This window comes from Alosa sapidissima, chromosome 15 (assembly GCF_018492685.1).
Source record: "Alosa sapidissima isolate fAloSap1 chromosome 15, fAloSap1.pri, whole genome shotgun sequence".
Classification (NCBI taxonomy): Eukaryota; Metazoa; Chordata; class Actinopteri; order Clupeiformes; family Clupeidae; genus Alosa; species Alosa sapidissima.
Genome location: NC_055971.1, coordinates 8,419,694 through 8,441,865, shown reverse-complemented (window position 1 = coordinate 8,441,865; position 22,172 = coordinate 8,419,694). Strand labels below are relative to the sequence as shown.

Here is a 22,172-nt window from a genome sequence, read left to right as displayed (position 1 = left end):
TTGACTTTTATTATTATTTATATTGCTGATGCTGAAGGCAGAACAGTACTACTATCTGTGCTGTCTCAGTGTACAGTTAGGGTCAGAGGCAGTTGGACTGCAAAAAGCAATTGTCATCCTTCATCCAAGGAAGGGAACACATCTGCAAATACTTTTTATCTGAGCTTTCCCAACATAAATGGTCTTAGAAAGTATGTGTTGTTGCTAGGAATGTTCAAAGTGTTAGCAGGAAGCATTGAGAGTAGCAGAGGTTATGCAATGTAGGTTTGCATGCAGCATTTAAAGTTGGATAACACTGTTAAACTGTATGTTTTGCTTATACTATAACATCTTGGGTCACAAGGGAAAGTCGAAATGATTTCTTACAGAAACAGGCGTTTCACAGTAAGTTCATACCGTAACTGTACAGGAAAGGTTAAACTAATATCCATCGAGGCAGGTGGCCACAAACAGCCAGAACATTGATTTCCACAGCACCATGCAGGGCACTTGTTCCGGTGATACTTTGCTCTATAATCATTTGAACAGTGTTTTTTCCTCACGGTTAAGCCCTACAACCAGTTAAGGTGTGCAAAAGTGTGAAAGCTAGTGAAAACAACCCAATTCCACTGCAAATCATTTATCCCATGACTTGCCAAGTGCCAGGTCAATGCATTACCCGGAACTGACGTACACCTACCAGACTGAATGATGTGGCAAAAAATACCGAGAAATTGCGCAGGTGTAAAATCGCACTGCATTTAGCACCTCGGCGTACAAATACCCAACAAAATAATGTAACCATTAGTGAAACTGATTGTGTTATTATTAATAATTTTAATCTAAATAATAATTGCCCAATTTACGTATTGTGTCCTTCCGCTGCAGAGGTCCCTATCTGCGGCTTCCGGATTGTATCTCTTCCTAGCTAGCTGCTTCCGCCGCCATTGCGGGTTTTCGGAGTTAGGTGCTGGGGCCACTCAATACCTTAAAGGCGGTGGAGAAAAGCACAAACATCCGGCGGGGTGATTGTCACCATACATACATTATTAGTGAAACCCCCCAGCTAACCGAGAGTTACTGCTGTCTCAATTTGTCTCCCTATTTTGACTGGCTGCGACTGACCGCGTCTGTGGAGGAGGTCGTGGCTATAACCCACTCGTAGAATATTCAGGATTCCGGCCGGGAGGATTGAAAGCAGAGAGGAACAGCCATGGCTCAAATCCTACCTATCCGCTTTCAGGAGCATTTGCAGGTTTGTTTGAAAGAACAAACTCATTTTCTGTGGCATAGTGTAGTGTTGAAAATGAAAGTCCTTTATAGTCTAGCGTGATGGCTTTAGTAAGCTAAATATCCAGCTGGTTTAGCGTTAACCGCTCCCGTCCCTGTTGACAGTGCTAACGTTATTCAGCTAACGTTAGCTAGCTAACGGAGAGAAATCAAATGAATGACCTCCCATCCTCCATCGTTTGAAATGCTAAAACAACGATATATTTTTTATTGATTTCAATAACGGTGTAATCATTGCATCTCACGTATCTCATGCTCATGTATTTCTTATATAGTCTTTGAATCTTGTTTTGTAGCGGCATCTTTTTAAAAGATTAATGTTAGCCACTGTTAGCTAATAACGCTAACATTAGTTGTAAACAGGTAGCAGCATTAATTTCATTGAATTGGGAAATTAGTCACATTGTAGCTAGCTTGGATACGCACAGCAAGATTACGCGCTCAGCTGACCTCATGTGGTCTTCAAAGAATGTTGTTACAATGTCGCTTCTCCAGTGTGGGAGTTCTATTATTTATTTGCTATGAATGCATATTAGAATACAGTGCAAACCGTATCTGAGCGCCACATATTGAACCAACAGGCACTGACTGAAATTATCTCTGCTCGAAATGAATGAATTCATGCAACATTTGAAATATTGATGTTCGTCGTTGTAGAGAGACACGAAAAGATAGAATCTATCTACCCGTTTCGTTTGGATGGATTAACCGGCAATGTACATGACTATACAGTCTGTTTTTTTTTTGCCATTTTTTCACGATGACCGGTAGGACTTGACAGATTAGTAGGCTATGGTCAGTCCTGAATGCCTGTAGTCAAATATTTATTCAAGTAAATATATGTTTGGACTTGTCTCATTTCTAAATTGTGTACTTTTTGTTGTCAATATCAGCTTGCAATGACTTTCAAATGCTAATAAATATGATTTCTCACAGCTCCAGAACTTGGGGATCAACCCTGCCAACATTGGCTTCAGTACACTGACTATGGAGTCAGATAAATTCATCTGTGTTCGAGAGAAAGTTGGCGAGCAGGCACAGGTAGTGATTATCGACATGAGTGACCCAAACACTCCTATCCGCAGGCCCATTTCAGCAGACAGTGCCATCATGAACCCGGCCAGCAAAGTTATTGCACTCAAAGGTAAGCTGGCCTGCATCCCACCCTCCCAAGGGTAAACACAGAGTTAAACATACCACTCTGTATGTCCGCCTTACTCCTTACTGTGTAACAATAGCAATTTAACTGCATTAACTTGATCATATTTACATACTGAATGTTTATTCAAGGCCATCTCTTAAAGTTGTCATGACCTGTTTCTGTGTGCCTACTGAATGTAATTTATGATGTGATCATGGTCCTCATGCCCTCTGTGTGTGTGTGTGTGCGTTCAAAATGATAGACATTTTGGTTTGTAATATACATTCTACTGGCCTCTTTATCTTGTTCAATTTATAGTTAAAAATGACTTGAGTAAAAGTGTCTATTTCCAATGTCTTTCTATCATAAATGCTTTGTCTGTTTTTTGCTTTTTGTTCTTTGTTTCGTTTCTTACTGCTTCTTATATGTTTGCAGACGGTGAGTTAAACTTTATATATCATGATGAGTTGTGGGACGTGTAATCCTGTGTAAATGTGAACTAAATTAGCATGTGATGAAAATGTGAGGACTTCAATACATGGCACTACAAACAGTTACATCAGTTCTCCTTTTTTATTTTTAAGGATTGTTTTTAAAGTTGCCAAAAGTCAGTAAATCTACTGTCAAGTTGGCAGAATTTTTAGGCCTTCTACTCTCTGGGCAAATGTAAATAGATTATTAGACGAACAGAATATGCTCTGATATTAAGTGGTTCCATAGTACCTTCTCTAGGTTAAATTTCATGTTTGTCAATGCTGGTAGTGCAATTATTACATCCCCTTAATAATGTGTATGTTTGATAATACACTTGGGTTATTTGATTGCATTATTATATTTAAAGCATATATATATTTATAGCATAGAATCAGGTGAGATAAACTTAAAAAGGAAGTATATGTATTGTGTTTGGAGACTAGTGTTCACATTTTGTTTGATCTTCACATGAAATTGCATTTTGTGCTACAGAATGAATTATGATGATCGTAATTTTTAACAAATTTACACACAAAGTTAAATTTAGTCTCGATGCTGGTATAGCTTTCAACAAGATAAAGATACATCCACATAATGATTTACTATGCTTTATTAGGCTTTAAATGATTTTTGAATTGCTTAACAAAACCTTTTAAAAGCCTCAAGGAAATAAATATATTTTAAACATGACCCATACTAACTTATTCATTGGGCTACTAAACATTAAACAAATAAAAGATGACCATTTGGAACTTCTGGGATACTCAGGTTGGAAATGATGTATCAACAACTAAATTATAATCATCCTTCTCCCCAGTTCAGGATAAATCTATAGTTATTCTCTAGATATTATGTTTTGTGATAACATTACACAATCCAATTATACATGGACATGTTAACTTGTAGCCATAGTCTTGTACTTGTACTATCTAGTAACGTCCTAAAAATCAGTTGTTCCACAATGAAATAATTGTAGTATCGCATTGCTAAAGCCAAATACATTTTGACAGTGATTGTTTTGGGACTGGGTGTTACTCACAGTAATGAAACTACAGTAATGTAACATATTTCATTCCCATGGCAATGGTTTCTGTCTGGTATACTGTTCCTCTAATCTGCATTCAGGCTTGAGCCTGCTCTGGCACGGCATCCTGCTGTTTGACAGGCATACAAACTGGAGCTAGACAGGACGTGTTAGTGTGTTCATATGCTTGATATATGGCAACCACTAAAATTTACTGTCACCCTCCTTTACTCACTTGATTTATTATGTCTAGCAATTCAAGGTTAATGTAAGTGAGTTGCAGTAGATATTATGCTATTTCCGGAAATTAATACAAAATACAACCAAATATGCCTATATATATTTGGTAGATTTGGTCCAGTGTTCTTGTTCTTGGCAACAGAGCTCAAGTTGGCTATGTCAATCAACAACACAAGACAGATTTTCTATAAACTAGATAAAATGGTGGACATTTCAGAGAAATGTACTCCTTATTACTACTAGAGACATTTTTGCCACTCTCTTTTTTCACTTGTTACATAGAATGCAGCAATTTAGGCTATCCTGAAGACTTAAGTAGATTCTTAAGTAGAATTTAGCTTTTCTGAGTAACTTCCCTCTAACTAGGAGGTGCAATCACAGCACTTGAATGGCATTTGTAATATATTGACCTAGGACGTGACACACACACACACACACACACACACATATATATATATATATATATATATATATATATATATATATATATATATATATATATATATATATATATATATATATATATATATATATATATAAAATACATATACACATATATATGTAATAGTTATTTGTAAACTCTGGGGGGGGGGGGCATAGCAATAGTCGCGAAGTGGTTTGCCTAACCTTTAAGCCATGAGTGTATGAACATAATGACAGGGTGTGTGCAAACATGGTGATTCAATTATTGCCCGTTTGGACCCTGACTGTCTCCAATCACACTTGAAAGCATGATTTCCTGCTTGCTTGAGTTGAAAGGAGTTCAAAGTTAGAGATGAAAGTTTGTCCTGAAAGTTAGAGATGCTGACTTGACCTGTACTAATACTTGAAATTTAATGCTATGATTTAGCTCTTTCTCTCCATGAGGCATAAATGAGGGGAAACAATTAGGGATCTCAGTGATTCCTCAGATTATACACATTTGAAGTCAGCTCACAATGATCTTGATCTACAAATCATTTATTCAGCCAATATGGTGTAATTGTCACTCCTGGGTGTACTTATATGTACTTATAACATGTAGTTATAACATGTAGTCGTCCAAATGCTGGTGATTTGAATGCCTTTCCTAACATCTGACTGGATGTCTGTGAACATTTTCCATGTTTGTTTTTGATTTTTGCATTGCGCCTGCTGTGTTGTCTGAAGTCATGGTGAAATGCTACCACGGCTACCAATATTTCTCAATCAAGTGGAATTTGGTGTCTATCATCTTGTCAGATTTCTATGTTTTATGTGGCATTGCATTTGGTTCTTAATTGAGCCCATGCACAACAATTCCCTACATGATTATTATTTTTTTGTCCTTTCCAGCTGCAAAAACACTTCAAATTTTTAACATTGAAATGAAGAGCAAAATGAAGGCCCACACAATGACTGATGATGTCACATTCTGGAAGTGGATCTCCCTCAATACTGTAGCACTTGTGACAGACAACGCTGTTTACCATTGGAGCATGGAAGGAGACTCTCAGCCAATCAAAGTGTTCGACAGACACTCCAGTTTAGCAGGCTGTCAAATCATAAACTACCGCACTGACGCCAAACAGAAATGGCTGCTTCTCATTGGGATCTCTGCGCAGGTACTTTTTGAGAATCTGATATTTAACATATTCAGGATCGACATGTGTGATAGAAACGTGTGTTTGTGATGCTAACTCTGATATCTTGTACAGAAAATCATTTGTGCTGCACGTCTGCTTTGTTATCATGAATGAAAGAAAAAAACCTGATCTTAATGCCCCTGTTTTTTCTCTCAAAGCAAAACCGTGTAGTGGGTGCAATGCAGCTGTACTCTGTGGACAGAAAGGTCTCCCAGCCCATTGAGGGCCACGCAGCCGGGTTTGCTCAGTTCAAAATGGAGGGAAATGCTGAGGAATCGACCCTGTTCTGTTTTGCTGTGCGAGGACAAGCGGGGGGAAAGGTATGGCTAAGGATGGTCGAGATGGTTATCTTGCACATATAGCTCGGAGATTATATCAAGAGCTGTCATGTCTTTCGCACCAGCGGAGAGAAAGGAAGGACGCAGAGTGAGTCATTTCTGCTGTCTGTCTCCTCTTTCAGCTGCACATCATTGAAGTTGGTACTCCACCGACGGGCAACCAGCCATTTCCAAAGAAAGCCGTGGATGTGTTCTTCCCTCCAGAGGCCCAGAATGACTTCCCTGTCGCTATGCAGGTACCCCCCAGCCATTTTCTCTAAGGCCCAATTCACACCAAAGATTTGTGACGAGACAAAACCATTGCAGGAAGAGTTGCTGAGGTGTGAATTAATTGTTGCAAGTCGTTGCCAGCTGTTGCAAGCCGGCTTTAGAACGTTGCAGCTCATCTCTTCGCGAATCTTTGGTTTGAACCCCCCCTTAAGATTCAACCATTGTACTCAACTTGAGTTGTTAATGTTTAGGATCACTGGTTGCATATCAATTTATCTATCTTTCCCCCCTAGATAAGCTCCAAGCAGGATGTTGTCTTTCTCATCACCAAATACGGCTACATCCACCTGTATGACCTTGAGACGGGCACATGCATCTACATGAACAGGATCAGTGGAGAGACCATCTTTGTCACAGCCCCCCATGAGCCCACTTCTGGCATCATTGGAGTCAACCGCAAAGGACAGGTACTGAGCCATATTAATCCAGCGGAGTGTTATGAAAAATCAATATGCGTGTTGTGCCTTGTTAGTATCAGAGGAAAATCAAATCCATTGAAGAATAGATGGCAGGTGTTTGGGCTGTGTTTGCCTGTGTAAGTACACAGGCCACAAAGGAGGGCTGGACTCCTGTTGTTGTGTTGTAACCGTAGTCCTCTTCCTTATAAATTATTTTCTAGCTCAACCCCAAGCCCCATGAAATATTCAGAGTAGGAGTGGCTCGTCCTTCTTGTGAATGGCCTTGCCACATTCACCGTACTGTATGTATGTACGCAGACTTATGTCTCATTTGTGTCTGCATGGCACGCTGCCACTACACCCTGACTGCATTTGGACAGTCCCTGAAAATAAATCTTCATAGGGCCTTCTTCCTTCTTGGCACCAGGCGGTAAAAACAGCATGTGACACTTACTGCGAAGCTCCAGGAGGCGTCCTAATCCTCTTAAGGCTCCTCTTTAGGGCTTTCCTCCCACACTTCTGTGACAAACTCTGGTGCGCTGATCAGTCCAGGCAGGGATGTTTTGGAGAGAGGTGTCACTCCTGTCCCCTAAGCCCAGCCGCTTTGTGCCATGCCAATTTTAAGTTTTCAGTTTTGTAATGGAAGAACATCTGTTGTTGGGGGTGCAGAATGTGGGAAATTGTTGGTCCCTCTATGAATAAGAAACTTTATGAAAATGTCACAGAAATTGTTAGAAACATCTAAGCTTGGAATTTTTTTTTTCCCCTCCCCCCATAGTTTCTGTAAGAGTACTGTGAAATGGACCAATCTGAATAAATTGTAGAAATAGTAAACATTTGGCATTTTCATTTGATGTGCTGATGTTCTCACTTCAGCATTAATAGTGGGACCTGTCTATCTTCGTTAATTTTGCAAACAATTGACTGATTTAACAGATAGGATGGGATCTGTTGCACTTGTTTTTCTGACAGGGCCACATCTGATGACCTCATATCTTTAGTTATACAGGCTGCAGATTTTGTTTTTGTGGAATAACCTCCAGTGCACTAATGCTTTAATGAGGACTTGTTGAACTTAGCTGATAAGCCTTACCAGGTATTTCATGACATGCAAGCTTATAGTGGCCCATCATGTACCATTTCTAAACATAGATTAGCTTCGTTGCGCTCACCGGTTGCAACACTAATGACATTTAGGTTTTCTGTCTTGCTCTTGTGGTTTTTCACTTTCTCCTCTGACCACCTGTGTCCTGTGTTCAGGTGCTGTCTGTGTGTGTGGAAGAGGAGAACATCATCCCCTACATCACCAATGTGCTGCAGAACCCAGACCTGGCGCTGCGCATGGCCGTGCGCAACAACCTGGCCGGTGCCGAGGAGCTCTTCGCCCGCAAGTTCAACAACCTCTTTGCCAGCGGCAACTACTCGGAGGCTGCCAAAGTGGCAGCTAACGCACCCAAGGTACCTCCACCCACACCAAACTCTCTAATGAGATAGCTCTGGGGGAACTGCAGTAGGCAAAGTCTTGAGTATTGATCACCTGAGTTGCAGACCGAAGCGAAACCTTCTGATGTGTCGCATTAATGCTGGTGTTGTGGAAACTCCGCCTCTGATCTGTCTGTGTCCTCCAATCAGGGAATTTTGCGGACTCCAGACACCATCCGGCGGTTCCAGAGTGTTCCGGCACAGCCGGGCCAGACCTCGCCCCTGCTCCAGTACTTCGGGATCCTGCTGGACCAGGGCCAGCTCAACAAGTTTGAGTCCCTGGAGCTGTGCAGGCCCGTGCTGCAGCAGGGACGCAAGCAGCTGCTGGAGAAATGGCTGAAGGAGGATAAGGTAGGAGGCTGGACAACCGGGCTGGACACACTGACCACTGAGTTAAGTTCATGAGGAGAGGTGGAAGTTTAACCAGTATGACTTGACAGGAGCCTTCTCTTTTGTTTTGTTTTTGTAGCTTGAATGCTCTGAAGAGCTTGGTGATCTGGTGAAGTCAGTGGATCCCACCCTGGCTCTTAGTGTCTACTTGAGGGCCAACGTCCCCAACAAAGTCATCCAGTGCTTTGCAGAGACTGGGCAATTCCAGAAGATCGTCCTCTATGCCAAAAAGGTAACTCAAGAAATCCAGCGTTGGTGTATCCACAGTGCTCTGCCCTTTTGTAATGAACAGGCCTCAGTCATGTATATTCTAATCATGTACCTTTGACTGTGTTCTTCCAGGTTGGCTACACTCCAGACTGGATCTTCCTGCTGAGGAACGTGATGCGCATCAGCCCAGAACAGGGCCTGCAGTTCTCCCAGATGCTTGTGCAGGACGAGGAGCCGCTGGCTGACATTACACAGGTTAGAGGAGTAGTAACTCCCTCTTAACCCTTAAAGGAGTACCGTCACACTGGTGTGACGGGAATGTTGAGAAATTAACGTTCTAAAGAATATCTGGGTTCATTGAATTCAACATAGAATTTTAGAACCTTCAATTGTTGCGGAACTTAGAACGTTCAAAAACCTACACCTTTAAGGGTTAACGCTGGTTCTGTCAGGGCCTCTTATCATCTCAGATGATCACTGATGGTTTGGCTAACATGCTCTCTCCCCTGACCCTCTCCACTCGCCCAGATCGTAGATGTGTTCATGGAGTACAACCTGATCCAGCAGTGCACCTCCTTCCTGTTGGACGCCCTGAAGAACAACCGGCCCACAGAGGGACCGCTGCAGACCCGCCTGCTGGAGATGAACCTGATGCACGCGCCACAGGTGTGCACCCTCACCAGCAACTTCTGCTCTTTTACCCTCTTTTTATTTGTCTTGGTCATATTCTTTACCCTTACCTCTTCTGAATTTGAATCAGAAACTGTTTTTATTGTCCAAGTGCTGACACTCTAGCAGTTGTTGTAGCTCATATTACAGACAATATGCAGACAGTGCACAAGCAATATACAGACTATATAGACAAATTATACAGACTATATAAGACAAATGATATACATTAAATGCAATGTGATGGTGCAAACAACAACAGTGTACGGTAATCTCTTCTCTCTCTTAATGAGTTTTTAATTGCGCTGGTGTTTCTCTCCACAGGTTGCCGATGCCATCCTCGGGAACCAGATGTTCACCCATTATGACCGCGCCCACGTGGCCCAGCTGTGCGAGAAGGCAGGGCTGCTGCAGAGAGCTCTGGAGCACTACACCGACCTGTACGACATCAAGCGGGCCGTGGTGCACACTCACCTGCTCAACCCAGAGGTAAAGCCTGTCATGCTCATTTCTAATATTAAAATGACTATGGTTGACACGGTCATGGAAAACCTGGAAAAGTCCAGGCCTGGAGAAATGAAGGAATTCTGTAAATTCATTAAAAAGTTTAATTTTGTCATACCAGGGATGTAGGTAGGAAATAGCATAAATCATGTCACATAATTCAATTGCTTCCTTCATAGATAAAGAATGGTGGGGAAGAACACATTCATCTGATCTCGTTGTTTGAGTCAGAATTAGCCCCAACCTGTGGCGTAATTTAGCAATTTTGTACTTACAGATTGTGAGAAGTCATTCAAGGTCATTGAAAAGTAATGTAAAAGTTTTTGAAATTGTTAGTGAAATGGGTGGGAACTCTGGTAGTTTTCCAAGAGCCCTGATATTGGATCGAGGCCACCCAATTTTCTGTTCACTACGAGACCAAAAACAATTTAGAGCACTTTCGTAGCGAGTCTTAATGCACCGTCATTGAAATCCCATCAGGCACCATTAGAAACGTATCAGTGTTGAGCGTGGCAGTGAGCCGAGTACTCTTGTGTGCAGTGGCTGGTGAACTTCTTTGGCGCGCTGTCAGTGGAGGACTCTCTGGAGTGCCTGAGAGCCATGCTGTCGGCCAACATCCGCCAGAACCTGCAGATCTGCGTGCAGGTGGCCTCCAAGTACCATGAGCAGCTCTCCACCCAGACACTCATTGAGCTCTTCGAGTCCTTCAAGAGCTTCGAGGGTAACTGCTGCTTACTCTTAACCGTGTGTGTTGGGTAATAATGCCCCACAGGATTTTAACACACTTTTGCACATTATTTGTTATTTAGACACTGGCACATTTACTAATCTCAGCTCCTAAGTGAAGATCTATAACGTAAACGGTATCTTGTATGTAATAGACAGCCAATAATGTTTTTCATTAATGTCTGATTGAAAAGTTTAAAAATTATTGTCTCTGTTGCAGGTCTCTTTTATTTCCTGGGCTCTATTGTGAACTTCAGCCAGGACCCAGAGGTGCACTTCAAGTACATCCAGGCAGCATGCAAAACCGGACAGATTAAGGAAGTGGAGAGAATCTGCAGGGAGAGCAACTGCTACGACCCCGAACGTGTAAAGAACTTCCTGAAGGTATGATTTCGCCTTGGGTCTAAGTTAATGTCTAATGTACAGTAGATGTTAATGAAGATAGAATGTCTTAATTTAACTTTTAAATGTGATCGTGTGAAATTGAACACCTACATTTTCTCTTTCTTTCTCTTGGAACAGGAAGCTAAGCTGACTGATCAGCTGCCCCTGATTATTGTGTGCGATCGCTTTGACTTTGTCCATGACCTTGTGCTCTACCTGTACCGCAACAACCTGCAGAAGTACATTGAGATCTATGTTCAGAAGGTAAGCCATTCAGACTTTTAGAGATCAGTCACTTCAGAGAAGCTGTGCACTTTAATCACACAGATCAAACTATAAAGGCAACACCAGTGCAGTGTCAGTTGAACATTTGTTCTAAAATATATGGTCTATTTGACTTCAGCTACATTTTTATGGTCAGTTACCGGTATTTGTCAGCAGCACTTTGGTCAACTGCCGTTGTATGTTAAAGGGCTATATAAATACATTGACACTAACGGATTGTGTGATTTCACTCGCTTGCTTTCTTCAGGTGAACCCCAGCCGTCTGCCTGTGGTGATTGGAGGTCTGCTGGACGTCGACTGCTCCGAGGACGTCATCAAGAACCTCATCCTGGTGGTGCGGGGCCAGTTCTCCACCGACGAGCTGGTGGCCGAGGTGGAGAAGAGGAACAGGTGCGCTGCTGAGAGACCAGCTTTAGGACCCAGCCTCCTGCAGGCAGTACAGCTACATGTAGAGAGACACAGAGGGCAAATCTGAGCTTAAGCACAACATGTCCATGATGAGAATGTGGTGTTTATTTACGAAACCAAAATAGGTACTTTTATGAATTAAGATAGCACATCACAATATGATAATGTTGGAGCAAATTTTAGAACTTTAAAAAAAACTTTGTTTCTTTTTTTAATTTTTAATTTTTTTTTTTTTTATCAATATTCTTGGTTTTTCGCAATGTCTCCCGTATGTCAAAATGGCTGTGTATATGTGTGATGTTAAATATGTAATGCTGTGCTGTGACAGACTGAAGCTCCTGCTGCCTTGGCTAGAAGCCCGCATCCATGAGGGCTGCGAGGAGCCAGCTACCCATAATGCCCTGGCCAAGATCTACATTGACAGCAACAACAACCCGGAGCGCTTCCTGCGGGAGAACCCCTTCTACGACAGCCGTGTGGTGGGGAAGTACTGCGAGAAGAGGGATCCCCACCTGGCCTGTGTGGCTTACGAGCGAGGACAGTGCGACCAAGAGCTCATTAACGTACGTGCCCAGTGGGCTCCTCTCAGTCCACAGACGCAAAAGTGACCTACATACACTGACACCGTTTTAGTAGACATACACTAGTCTGGTGGCCATGATTAAAATAGATGCTGTTTTAAAATATATATATATATATATATATAGTAACAAACTGCACAGTTGTCTCAGAATGTTTTTTATTGGTTACGCACCTAAACACACGAACCATAATTCCGGGCCAGACCTGGCCCTTATGCTCCAGCACTAAACATCTATGTGAGGCTATATCTACAACACACACTGGTTAGACCCGGTTATGAACACTGTAATCAACTATAAACATAAACACGACAGACCGGACGTACAACATTGGTAACTTGCATGGTTAACATTCAGCTTAACACATCACCTGAACAGCATCATGGGAGCACAGTCATAAGCCAGCTAGGCTCAGTTCGTTACTATATATATATACTGTATATATATATATCACTTAAAGATGTGTATCAAAAAGAGTACATCAAAGTAACGGGTGTACTCCCTTGCCAATTACTTTGTGTGTTACCCCAGGGGTATGAGGACATTTTAAGGTTGAAAGTGTGAGTGACTGACTTGCCGATCTCTGTTCTCTTCAGGTGTGCAATGAGAACTCCCTGTTTAAGAGTCTGTCCCGGTACCTGGTGCGCCGGAAGGACCCGGAGCTGTGGGCCAGCGTGCTGCTGGAGAGTAACCCCTACAGGAGGCCCCTCATCGACCAGGTAACATTACAGCCTGCCCTCACCGCACAACTCTGAGATCAGAGCTCACATCAGGGCAGCGGGAGGAACATGAGCCTGAGGGTCCTTGTTTTTCCCTTATAGAAATGTTTAAGTTAAAATGAAATGGATAAACTACACAGATGCTGATGGATTTGCGGATGGAATGATGATGAATATGAAGAAGGATGATGTATATGTGCTCATTTTCTGTGTAAAATTAAATGTCAACTTCTGGTGCCTTGCAGGTCGTTCAGACTGCCCTCTCCGAAACCCAAGATCCTGAGGAGGTGTCCGTTACTGTCAAGGCCTTCATGACTGCTGACCTACCCAACGAACTCATTGAGCTTCTGGAGAAGATTGTTTTGGATAACTCCGTCTTCAGTGAACACAGGTATTGTAAAGTACTTGTATTTACCTTTTGAGATGTTTGTGACGGTTATATAATTAATGAACTAAAGCATGCATGCTGGCATGCGTTCCTGGTGAAGACTGACCTCTGAGCTCTCCACCACAGGAACCTTCAGAACCTCCTGATCCTCACGGCTATAAAGGCAGACCGCACCCGTGTGATGGAGTACATCAACCGCCTGGACAACTATGATGCCCCTGACATTGCAAACATTGCCATCAGCAACGAGCTCTTCGAGGAGGCCTTTGCCATTTTCCGGAAGTTTGACGTCAACACATCAGCTGTGCAGGTCAGTCCAGCTACAGCTCCCTAAATCCTTCTCGCGCCAAGTCATTCAGCTGCATTCTCTGACTTTCTGACACTGCTCTATTGCAGGTGCTCATCGAGCACATTGGCAACCTGGACCGCGCCTACGAGTTTGCCGAGCGCTGCAACGAGCCGGCCGTGTGGAGCCAGCTGGCCAAGGCCCAGCTGCAGAAGGGCCTGGTGAAGGAGGCCATTGACTCCTACATCAAAGCTGATGACCCCTCCGCCTACATGGAGGTCGGACAGGCTGCAGCTCAGAGTGGTAAGGGATGGAGGTCAGCACAGGGTCTTGCAATGTCCTTCAGCCGTCTTCATCATTTATTAAAAACTTGTGTATTCTCCTGTAGGGAACTGGGAGGACCTGGTGAAGTTCTTGCAGATGGCCCGTAAGAAGGCCCGCGAGTCCTACGTGGAGACAGAGCTCATCTTCGCTCTGGCCAAGACCAACCGGCTGGCCGAGCTGGAAGAATTTATCAACGGCCCTAACAATGCACACATTCAGCAGGTACGCTGCTGACACAAAATACCTGGTCTACACACAGTACCTGATTTTAAGTTAGCAGACTTCATTGCATCTTTAATGACATTGACCGCTCATGTAGGTTGGAGACAGATGTTATGATGAGAAGATGTACGACGCCGCCAAGTTGCTGTACAACAACGTATCAAACTTTGGCCGCCTGGCCTCCACTCTGGTGCACCTGGGCGAATATCAGGCAGCTGTGGACGGTGCACGCAAGGCCAACAGCACAAGGACCTGGAAGGAGGTGAGGATAACGAGAACATGTTTCATAACCATCATTTCACCACTGTCTAACAAGAGCTTTGATTTGATGCCGGTCGATAATCTCCTCTCCTTCATACTGACAATATAAATCTCCCAAAATAGTTTTTGTTGTTGTTTGTGGACTGATGAGAAATGGGGGGGTTGTCCTTGAAGAGGTAGTGAGTATTGATCCGTTTCCCTCTGGTAGGTTTGCTTTGCCTGCGTGGATGGGAAGGAGTTCCGCCTGGCCCAGATGTGTGGGCTGCACATCGTGGTTCATGCTGATGAACTGGAGGAGCTCATCAATTACTATCAGGTACATACTTACAGTACATACAGTGAGTGTGTATGCCACTGCTGCACACAGAAACACCATTTAAATAGCACTATACAAATGCACCATATAGCAGTGATAAAACGTCTTTCAGATAAATAATTATAAATGATTAATAATTTAAATAATTATAAATAACTAGTTATATTGGGGAGTAAGGGAGGCCCTGAGGCCAGAATAAACCTCAGGTCAGAAACCTAACTGTGATGCTTGTTAATGAGTGGCTGTGGTGGTGTTTCTCCCGTAGGGCCGGGGCTACTTTGAGGAGCTGATCACCATGCTGGAGGCGGCCCTGGGCCTGGAGCGCGCTCACATGGGCATGTTCACCGAGCTGGCCATCCTCTACTCCAAATTCAAACCGCAGAAGATGAGGGAGCACCTGGAGCTCTTCTGGTCACGCGTCAACATTCCAAAGGTAAGGTGCTGTGAGCCGCCAGTAAACTGGTCAATGGGGCCTGCCGTAGCTTGGCAGTTTAGGAAATAAGGGTGCCGGAACAGTATGTTTTTGAATTTGTGTGTGTGTCGATACTCATTTTGACAAGAATGATCTCTCTGAATGTTTGTTGATTGTCATAATAATGGGATGCAAATGAGTTGAATGAAAACTGTGTGTGTGTTCCAGGTGCTGAGAGCTGCTGAGCAGGCCCATCTCTGGGCAGAGCTGGTGTTCCTGTACGACAAGTACGAGGAGTACGACAACGCCATCATCACCATGATGAACCACCCCACAGACGCCTGGAAAGAGGGACAGTTCAAAGACATCATCACCAAGGTAACGCCCAGGCGCACTTGACCCCTCCGTCAGCACCCAGCCTCAAGGCTGAGTGGATGGTTTAATGTGACTCATTATCAGCTCGGGGGTTGAACCAGGATGCAGGCAAGGACAGGAAGTTTGTCATCACTTTCTTTTCATGATTGTCCCCTTCCCTCTCTCTCTATCTCTCTTAGGTGGCTAATGTGGAGCTGTACTACAGAGCTGTCCAGTTCTATTTGGAATTCAAGCCCTTGTTACTGAATGACCTGCTCATAGTTTTATCACCAAGACTTGATCATTCTCGAGCAGTCAATTTCTTCAGCAAGGTACAATGGTCTATATTGTCTTAATACTTTATTAATGATGAAATCTGTGTTGTGCATCTTGACATTCTGGAGCAGTGGATGAATGCAATTCTTGTCTTGTTGATAGGTCAAGCAGTTGCCTTTGGTAAAACCCTACCTGAGGTCAGTACAGAGCCATAACAACAAGTCGGTTAATGAGGCACTAAATAACCTTTTCATAACTGAGGAGGATTATCAGGTATGTGAATTGTGAGCGAATGGAAACCTCTAGAACATTAGCATGCATAGAAACAAGATGGACGGTCTCATCTTGATGTCCGTCTCTTCCCTCTGCTCAGGCTCTGCGCACATCCATCGATGCCTATGACAACTTTGACAACATCACTCTGGCTCAAAGCCTTGAGAAGCACGAGCTCATCGAGTTCAGGAGAATCGCGGCATACCTCTTTAAGGGCAACAACCGCTGGAAGCAGAGTGTCGAACTCTGCAAGAAGGACAAGCTCTACAAGGTTGAGTCCCTCCCATGTTGTTGTATTAGAAAAAGCATCTCTTGTTTTTTTTTTGTCCTGTAACATATGAACTGGCTTGGTTTTCTCCATATAATGCTGAAATGGTATAGACCCTTTCAATTGGTTCCTGGAGGGTTTCTGTTTACACTCAAAACCAACGCAGATACTTTGAAATTAAAAATGAATCAGACTTAAGCATAATGCTTTACCAAATGTTGACTTTTATCACTTTTTGTTTGGTCCCCAAGTTGCCATTAGCTCAGTGTTGTTTTCTGTGCCACCGGGAAATACCTTATGAACGCACATGTTTGTTTATGCTGTTTGAAAGGGTCTATAGGCACTGGGAAGTAAACACAGACTTCATTCATAGCAAGGTTTAAATACCCAAGTAAAAAATGCCTGTGTCAGCAGTGTATTAACCTCAAGCTGAAGCACTGTTCCGATTTAATGAATTGGTGCATTAACAATTTAGCTCTTAGCAGGAGCTGTTATGTTCAAACCAAAGACATCAGCACTCGACTAACAGACCACATTATCAACCATGCATCCTCCTCTCTCAGACAGTCTAAGAGGGAGTCCAGTATTGCTGTCAATGTGAAATAAGCTGGCTTAAAGGTGCTCTAAGCGATGCCACGCGTTTTTAGGCTAAAACATTTTATGTCACTTACTGCAAACATCACCTAACCAAATGCTAGCTGTCTGTGTCCTGAATACACTGTAAAAAAAACGGCATCTGTGTGGACAGCCCAGGCTCCAAAAACTGCAACAAAAACAACCTGGGCAAACCTAGCCCATAAAAACATAACAAACTGTTCCAGCAAATCACAGAAGAGATGCGCGTTTAGGAGAGTTTCAATTGCACAGCAGCAGCACGGGAGGGAGGGAGAGGAAGTAGCGAGCTAGCTCTCTGTTTTGTTTGAAAGTCAACAGAAGTGACGTTACCCAGCATCGCTTAGAGCGTCTTTAAAGAGTATCAGAGTATGTATTTCTCACTGCAGCTTTGTGTTAAGCTGTTTGCAGAATTCTGTCAACCACATTGCCAGTGAAACATCTCTCTCTTCTCTGCCTGTTGCCTCTGTGTCTGCCGGCTTTGACCCCCGTGGTGTTGCTGTCTCTCTCTCTTCTGCAGGACGCCATGCAGTACGCGTCCGAGTCCAAGGACACGGAGCTGGCGGAGGAACTGCTGCAGTGGTTCCTCCTGGAGGAGAAGAGGGAGTGCTTCGCCGCCTGCCTCTTCACCTGTTACGACCTGCTGCGGCCCGACGTGGTACTGGAGACCGCCTGGAGGCACAACATCATGGACTTCTCCATGCCCTACTTCATCCAGGTCATGAGGGAGTACCTGAGCAAGGTGAGCCGCCGCCGCTGCCACAGACAGAGGTCACGAGGGGACATGTCACATTCAGTGGGAAGTTATCCAGTTGGTTTCTAGCTCATATGACATTATTATTTCTTAGCTTGCTATTTAATGTATTTTAGGTCATGTGGTATAGGCTACTTTAGCTGAATAAGGTGCTACTGAGAGATTCATGTTCCCAAAACACAGAAGTATAGAGCTGCTAGTTTGGGGTTTTTATGGAATGGGAAGGCTCTCAGTGCCCACCCTGTTTACCCAACACCAACACAGAAATAATTTGTGCAGTTCAATCACTTGAGAAAACATTTTTAAAGTAATTCATTAATTAACACATTCATAGGAAGAAGGTATAGCCATCTTGTCATTGGCACAAATAAGTAAGCTGTATTTATTTGAGGATATAACTCTGTGTAGCAGCTGTGTAACATGGTGGTTGTGAAATGCTATCACTCTTCTGTGATTTCCCTCTGGTTTCCTTTAACGCTCTCCCAGTGATTTGTTTTCTGCATTTGTTTCTTTTCTCTACCTTGCTTTTTGTCAATGCTGGAGACATAAGTTTGCTTTTTCTCCTAAGCTGCTGCTCTTGAATTCCCTTTCAGGTTGATGCAATTAAAGAAAAGGTGAAGGTCGACTCTTATTCCATTCTATTGTATTTTATCCTTGTAGTGTGGAGGACTGAATTTTCAGGAATATGCATGAGTTTTCCCCTCCCATGTCACTCTGCTGCTTCTGAACACACCTTTTGACTAGAGCCCTCGACTTCCCCCCCTCCTCAAAGCCTCCTGTAGATGACTGACCCTCTGTTAGCCAAGCACAGCAGAAAGCTCAGATCAACCCTTTAGATACTCAGACGCTGCTCTCTCCTCCCTCCAGCCTCCTGTGCTCAGATGACTGTGTAGAGAGAGACTTAGGAATGTTACTAGTCTTCAGTGAGTTCCTACAGCCCCTAAGGAGTCCTCAGTAAGGAATGGGGAAAGTCTTAAGTATTCTTAAATCCAAGTTAGAATTTAGAAGATTGGGTTAAAGTTATTTTCCATGTAATGGGCCACTTTAAGAGCTGTATTATGCTGTAGTTGTTCAGGGCTCAGGAGGTTGCCATCATTGTTGACTGTAGCTAACCATCTTATAGATAGTTTCAGGTATAAGTACAGTCTAGCCCTTTTTTATCCAGTGTAGGTGTGTGTGTGGTTTTGTGTGTGTGTGTGTGTGTGTGTGTGTGTGCGCACTGCAAGAGTGAGTAGGCCTATTGCTATGTGCAGTAGACACCGTGCAAGCATGTGTTCTTCTCTAGCTGTAGATGCACCCTCCAGTGGTTAGCAAACGTGGCTGTTGGCTGTGCCTGTCCCCTGGAAGCCGTGAATGGCCGTCCAAACCATCCTCCACCCTCTCACTCCTTCTTCCACTCTGAAACTGCCTCTCTCTGTCTCTCTCTTGTTCTCATGCACACTTTTAACAAAAGGAATAACACCTTGTGGCATGTTCTCTTTCTCTCCTTCTCAATGAAACTACAACTTTCAAAACAAGCCTGCTAAAATAACTACTCATTCGAACGTATTAGAGTTGACAAACCTCTGTATGTAGAGAACTGAACCCAAACACATTCATAGTAACTATTAAATGAATGGTCCAGATTAGTTGAATTGTACATATTTTTCTTTCAAAAGGTTGTCATGAAGTAAAAATTTAGACAGACTTTGGTTCACATGGTAAGTGCAAACTTTCCTTGTCATGGCTTTTTGAAAAGACTGTTCATGTTGTCCTGTCTGCCAGATGGGGAATGAATAGTGTTTTCCACAAGCTGTGACACTGCCAGTTTGCATGAACTTTTATGTGGACGTATATAGCCAATCATTTTTGTGCTGTCTACAAACCTCACATGTATCATCTTTTGTTGTAAGGCCACCAAGCACACAATTACATAACCATTTCAACATGTTTAATGTTGCTGTAGTTTTGTACTCACAGAATTAAGGACCAGACAGGGACTTTGCATTCTGTGCATTCATTTACATTAGTCACTCTTTGAAATGGGTTCGGTTTTCTACATACTCCTCAATTAATATCTAGTTTTAATACTCTTGGCTGATTGGAGGGACCATTGTCTATTTTCTGTATCTATTGGCTTTTATGTGTGATTATGTCTAAGGCTACCTCCTAAGCCTGACCTCTTGAAGGTTTATTTTTTAGTGCTAAATGTTCCGCTAAGAAATGGAAGCACATCCGTAATGAGTTTCAAACACATCCTCAGGACACACTGTTGTCATGTTAAGGGTGTTGGTTGAGGCCACAGACTGGGCTGTGTAAAAGCATTTTGCACCTTGTACACGCAGCTTGGCTTCTAGCATCTCCCATGAATGGTCCCATCTGTCAGTCATTTCTTCCGTTGACCAATGAAGACCTGACATGGTGTTGCAGCATTGTCCATTGGCGACTCCCCACTGTTCGCGACCGAGTGTCTCCGCTGACACGCCTGCCCTTGCCTCCTTTTCAGGTGGACAAGCTGGACGCCTCCGAGTCGTTACGGAAACAGGAAGAGCAAGCAACCGAGGCACAGCCCATTGTTTACGGTAAGACTCGCCCCACCTTTTGAAGTCAGCAGCCACAGCTGCATAAGATCATTCATTTATCCGATCTCTCAAAGTCCACTCCACACACAGCAGTAACATTGCCGTCTAAGAAATGGTTGGCACGGGTTTGACAGGTTGCTTTACAAGTGGTCATTTGTTTGTGTCCTCCTTAGCTCCTTTACTCACTGCCTGTGTTGTGTTTTCTCCAGGTACCCCCCAGTTGATGCTTACTGCTGGCCCCAACGTGGCCGTCCCACCCCAGCAGGCCCCCTATGGCTATGGCTACACTGCACCAGCTGGCTATGTCCAGCCTCAGCCAGGCTTTGGCTATGGCATGTAAAAGCTCCGCTGCCCACAGTCGTCCGTCTGTCTGTTCTTGCGTTCCTCACCAGCTTATTATAGTCTGTCCTCACAACAGGGGATTTTAAAGAAGCAAGTCAGAAAGTTGTGCATTTTAAATTATTCTCCTTTTTTCCTTAAACCACAATGAAGGACTTCATTTTTATTTGTTTCATTCAAGAAATGAGTCGGACCACCTTCTTTTTTGTTTTCTTTTTTTTTTCACATTCCATATTTAAGCATATTCGCATTTACTAGCATTTTTGTGTTCTATTTTTTTTAAGGGGTATCAGGGGTCTTGTATGTAAGTGGACTTGTGAGAAGAGCAATTAACCTAAAGTATGTTGTTTAAGCATCAGATTTGCACTCTGTTGTGAGAGGAAACTAATGTAGAATCTCTTTAATTTTTTTTTCTTTGATGTACTGTATGTGAAAAAGCTTACACTGTCTGTATAATGCATTTCATTATTGTATATTATGATAAATATGGCTACAAATAATATTTGAACGTAAATGCATCCATGGATACATCTAGCAACACTAAGTAATAATCGTAATATTCTACACAAACGAGTAGCTGTGTGGAATTTTAAATGCATACAGACATATAAGTAAGCAATTTTAATCCCTTCCAGCCTAAACCAGTTCTCCAGTCAACCCGTATAGAAGTTACTAGCATCTTTTCATCCACTCCATGTGTAACAGGTGACCTTTTGTTGTGCTGTATACAGTGCTCTTGTGTGAGATCATTTCCATAATGAACAATGGGGATAACAAACTTATTCTTCTGACCTGTGTATTTACTCACCGACTTATGTTGAGGTTTGTGTATGCCAGGTGTTGTGATGTTCTAGCTCTCACTATTTTGAGTGTACAGAAGAATGAATATAGAAATGGTTACATTGCTTGTCCTGTCCATTTTGTTTTTTGTGCAGTTGGCACTCGGAACATACTAAGAATAAACAGGATTGTGATCATATTTGGGTCTTTGTTGTGAACATGATTGGCTTCTAAATTCCTCATAATTACACATTATGGCTAGCCTGGTTAGCATGCAGACCTTCTCAATTATAATTTAGAGTGGGTCTGGAAAAGGTTAATTGACTTACGACTTCTAGCAAGAGTGTAACTAGCAGTGAAATTAAACTTAAATTGGTGCATTAAATTCTTACCAAATAGTTTCAAAACTGCAATATCGTGAACGGTGTAAAATGCAGTTGTTTTCTCAATTCTAAAGAAATACATGTACATGCCGGATTAGCGTTTGTATTTCCATGCCTGTTTTTTAGGGACATTGGAAATGGGCTTCAATGGCCACTTGGCCAGACGGACCCGCAGAGCAAATCCCAAATTTGCCAAAGGTCCGTATGGCTATTCCCAGGCTACATTATGGCAGCAATAAAATCTGTT

At 43.0% G+C, this 22,172-nt stretch overlaps 1 protein-coding gene across 4 annotated transcripts; it reads left to right on the top strand.

The window, feature by feature from the left end:
- The first annotated feature begins 778 nt into the window (after positions 1-778).
- Positions 779-21,741, top strand: cltcb (clathrin, heavy chain b (Hc)). 4 transcript variants are annotated; one of them, XM_042063782.1, is made up of 34 exons: positions 779-1,234; positions 2,206-2,413; positions 2,846-2,848; positions 5,463-5,731; positions 5,911-6,072; positions 6,213-6,326; positions 6,594-6,767; positions 8,019-8,216; positions 8,391-8,591; positions 8,710-8,862; positions 8,973-9,095; positions 9,369-9,506; positions 9,834-9,998; positions 10,554-10,734; positions 10,960-11,123; positions 11,262-11,387; positions 11,656-11,798; positions 12,145-12,379; positions 12,994-13,116; positions 13,362-13,507; positions 13,631-13,814; positions 13,901-14,093; positions 14,179-14,336; positions 14,434-14,598; positions 14,806-14,913; positions 15,179-15,346; positions 15,554-15,703; positions 15,880-16,011; positions 16,118-16,228; positions 16,329-16,499; positions 17,629-17,850; positions 18,456-18,476; positions 20,348-20,423; positions 20,633-21,741. In XM_042063782.1, the coding sequence occupies exons 1-34, from the start codon at positions 1,193-1,195 to the stop codon at positions 20,761-20,763; spliced, it is 5,058 nt and encodes a 1,685-aa protein (XP_041919716.1). In that variant the 5' UTR covers positions 779-1,192; the 3' UTR covers positions 20,764-21,741. The 4 variants fall into 4 exon arrangements, with proteins under 4 accessions (XP_041919716.1, XP_041919717.1, XP_041919718.1 ...); XM_042063783.1 differs by lacking the exon at positions 2,846-2,848 and having other exon boundaries at positions 783-1,234; XM_042063784.1 differs by lacking the exon at positions 18,456-18,476 and having other exon boundaries at positions 788-1,234.
- Positions 21,742-22,172: the final 431 nt, after the last annotated feature.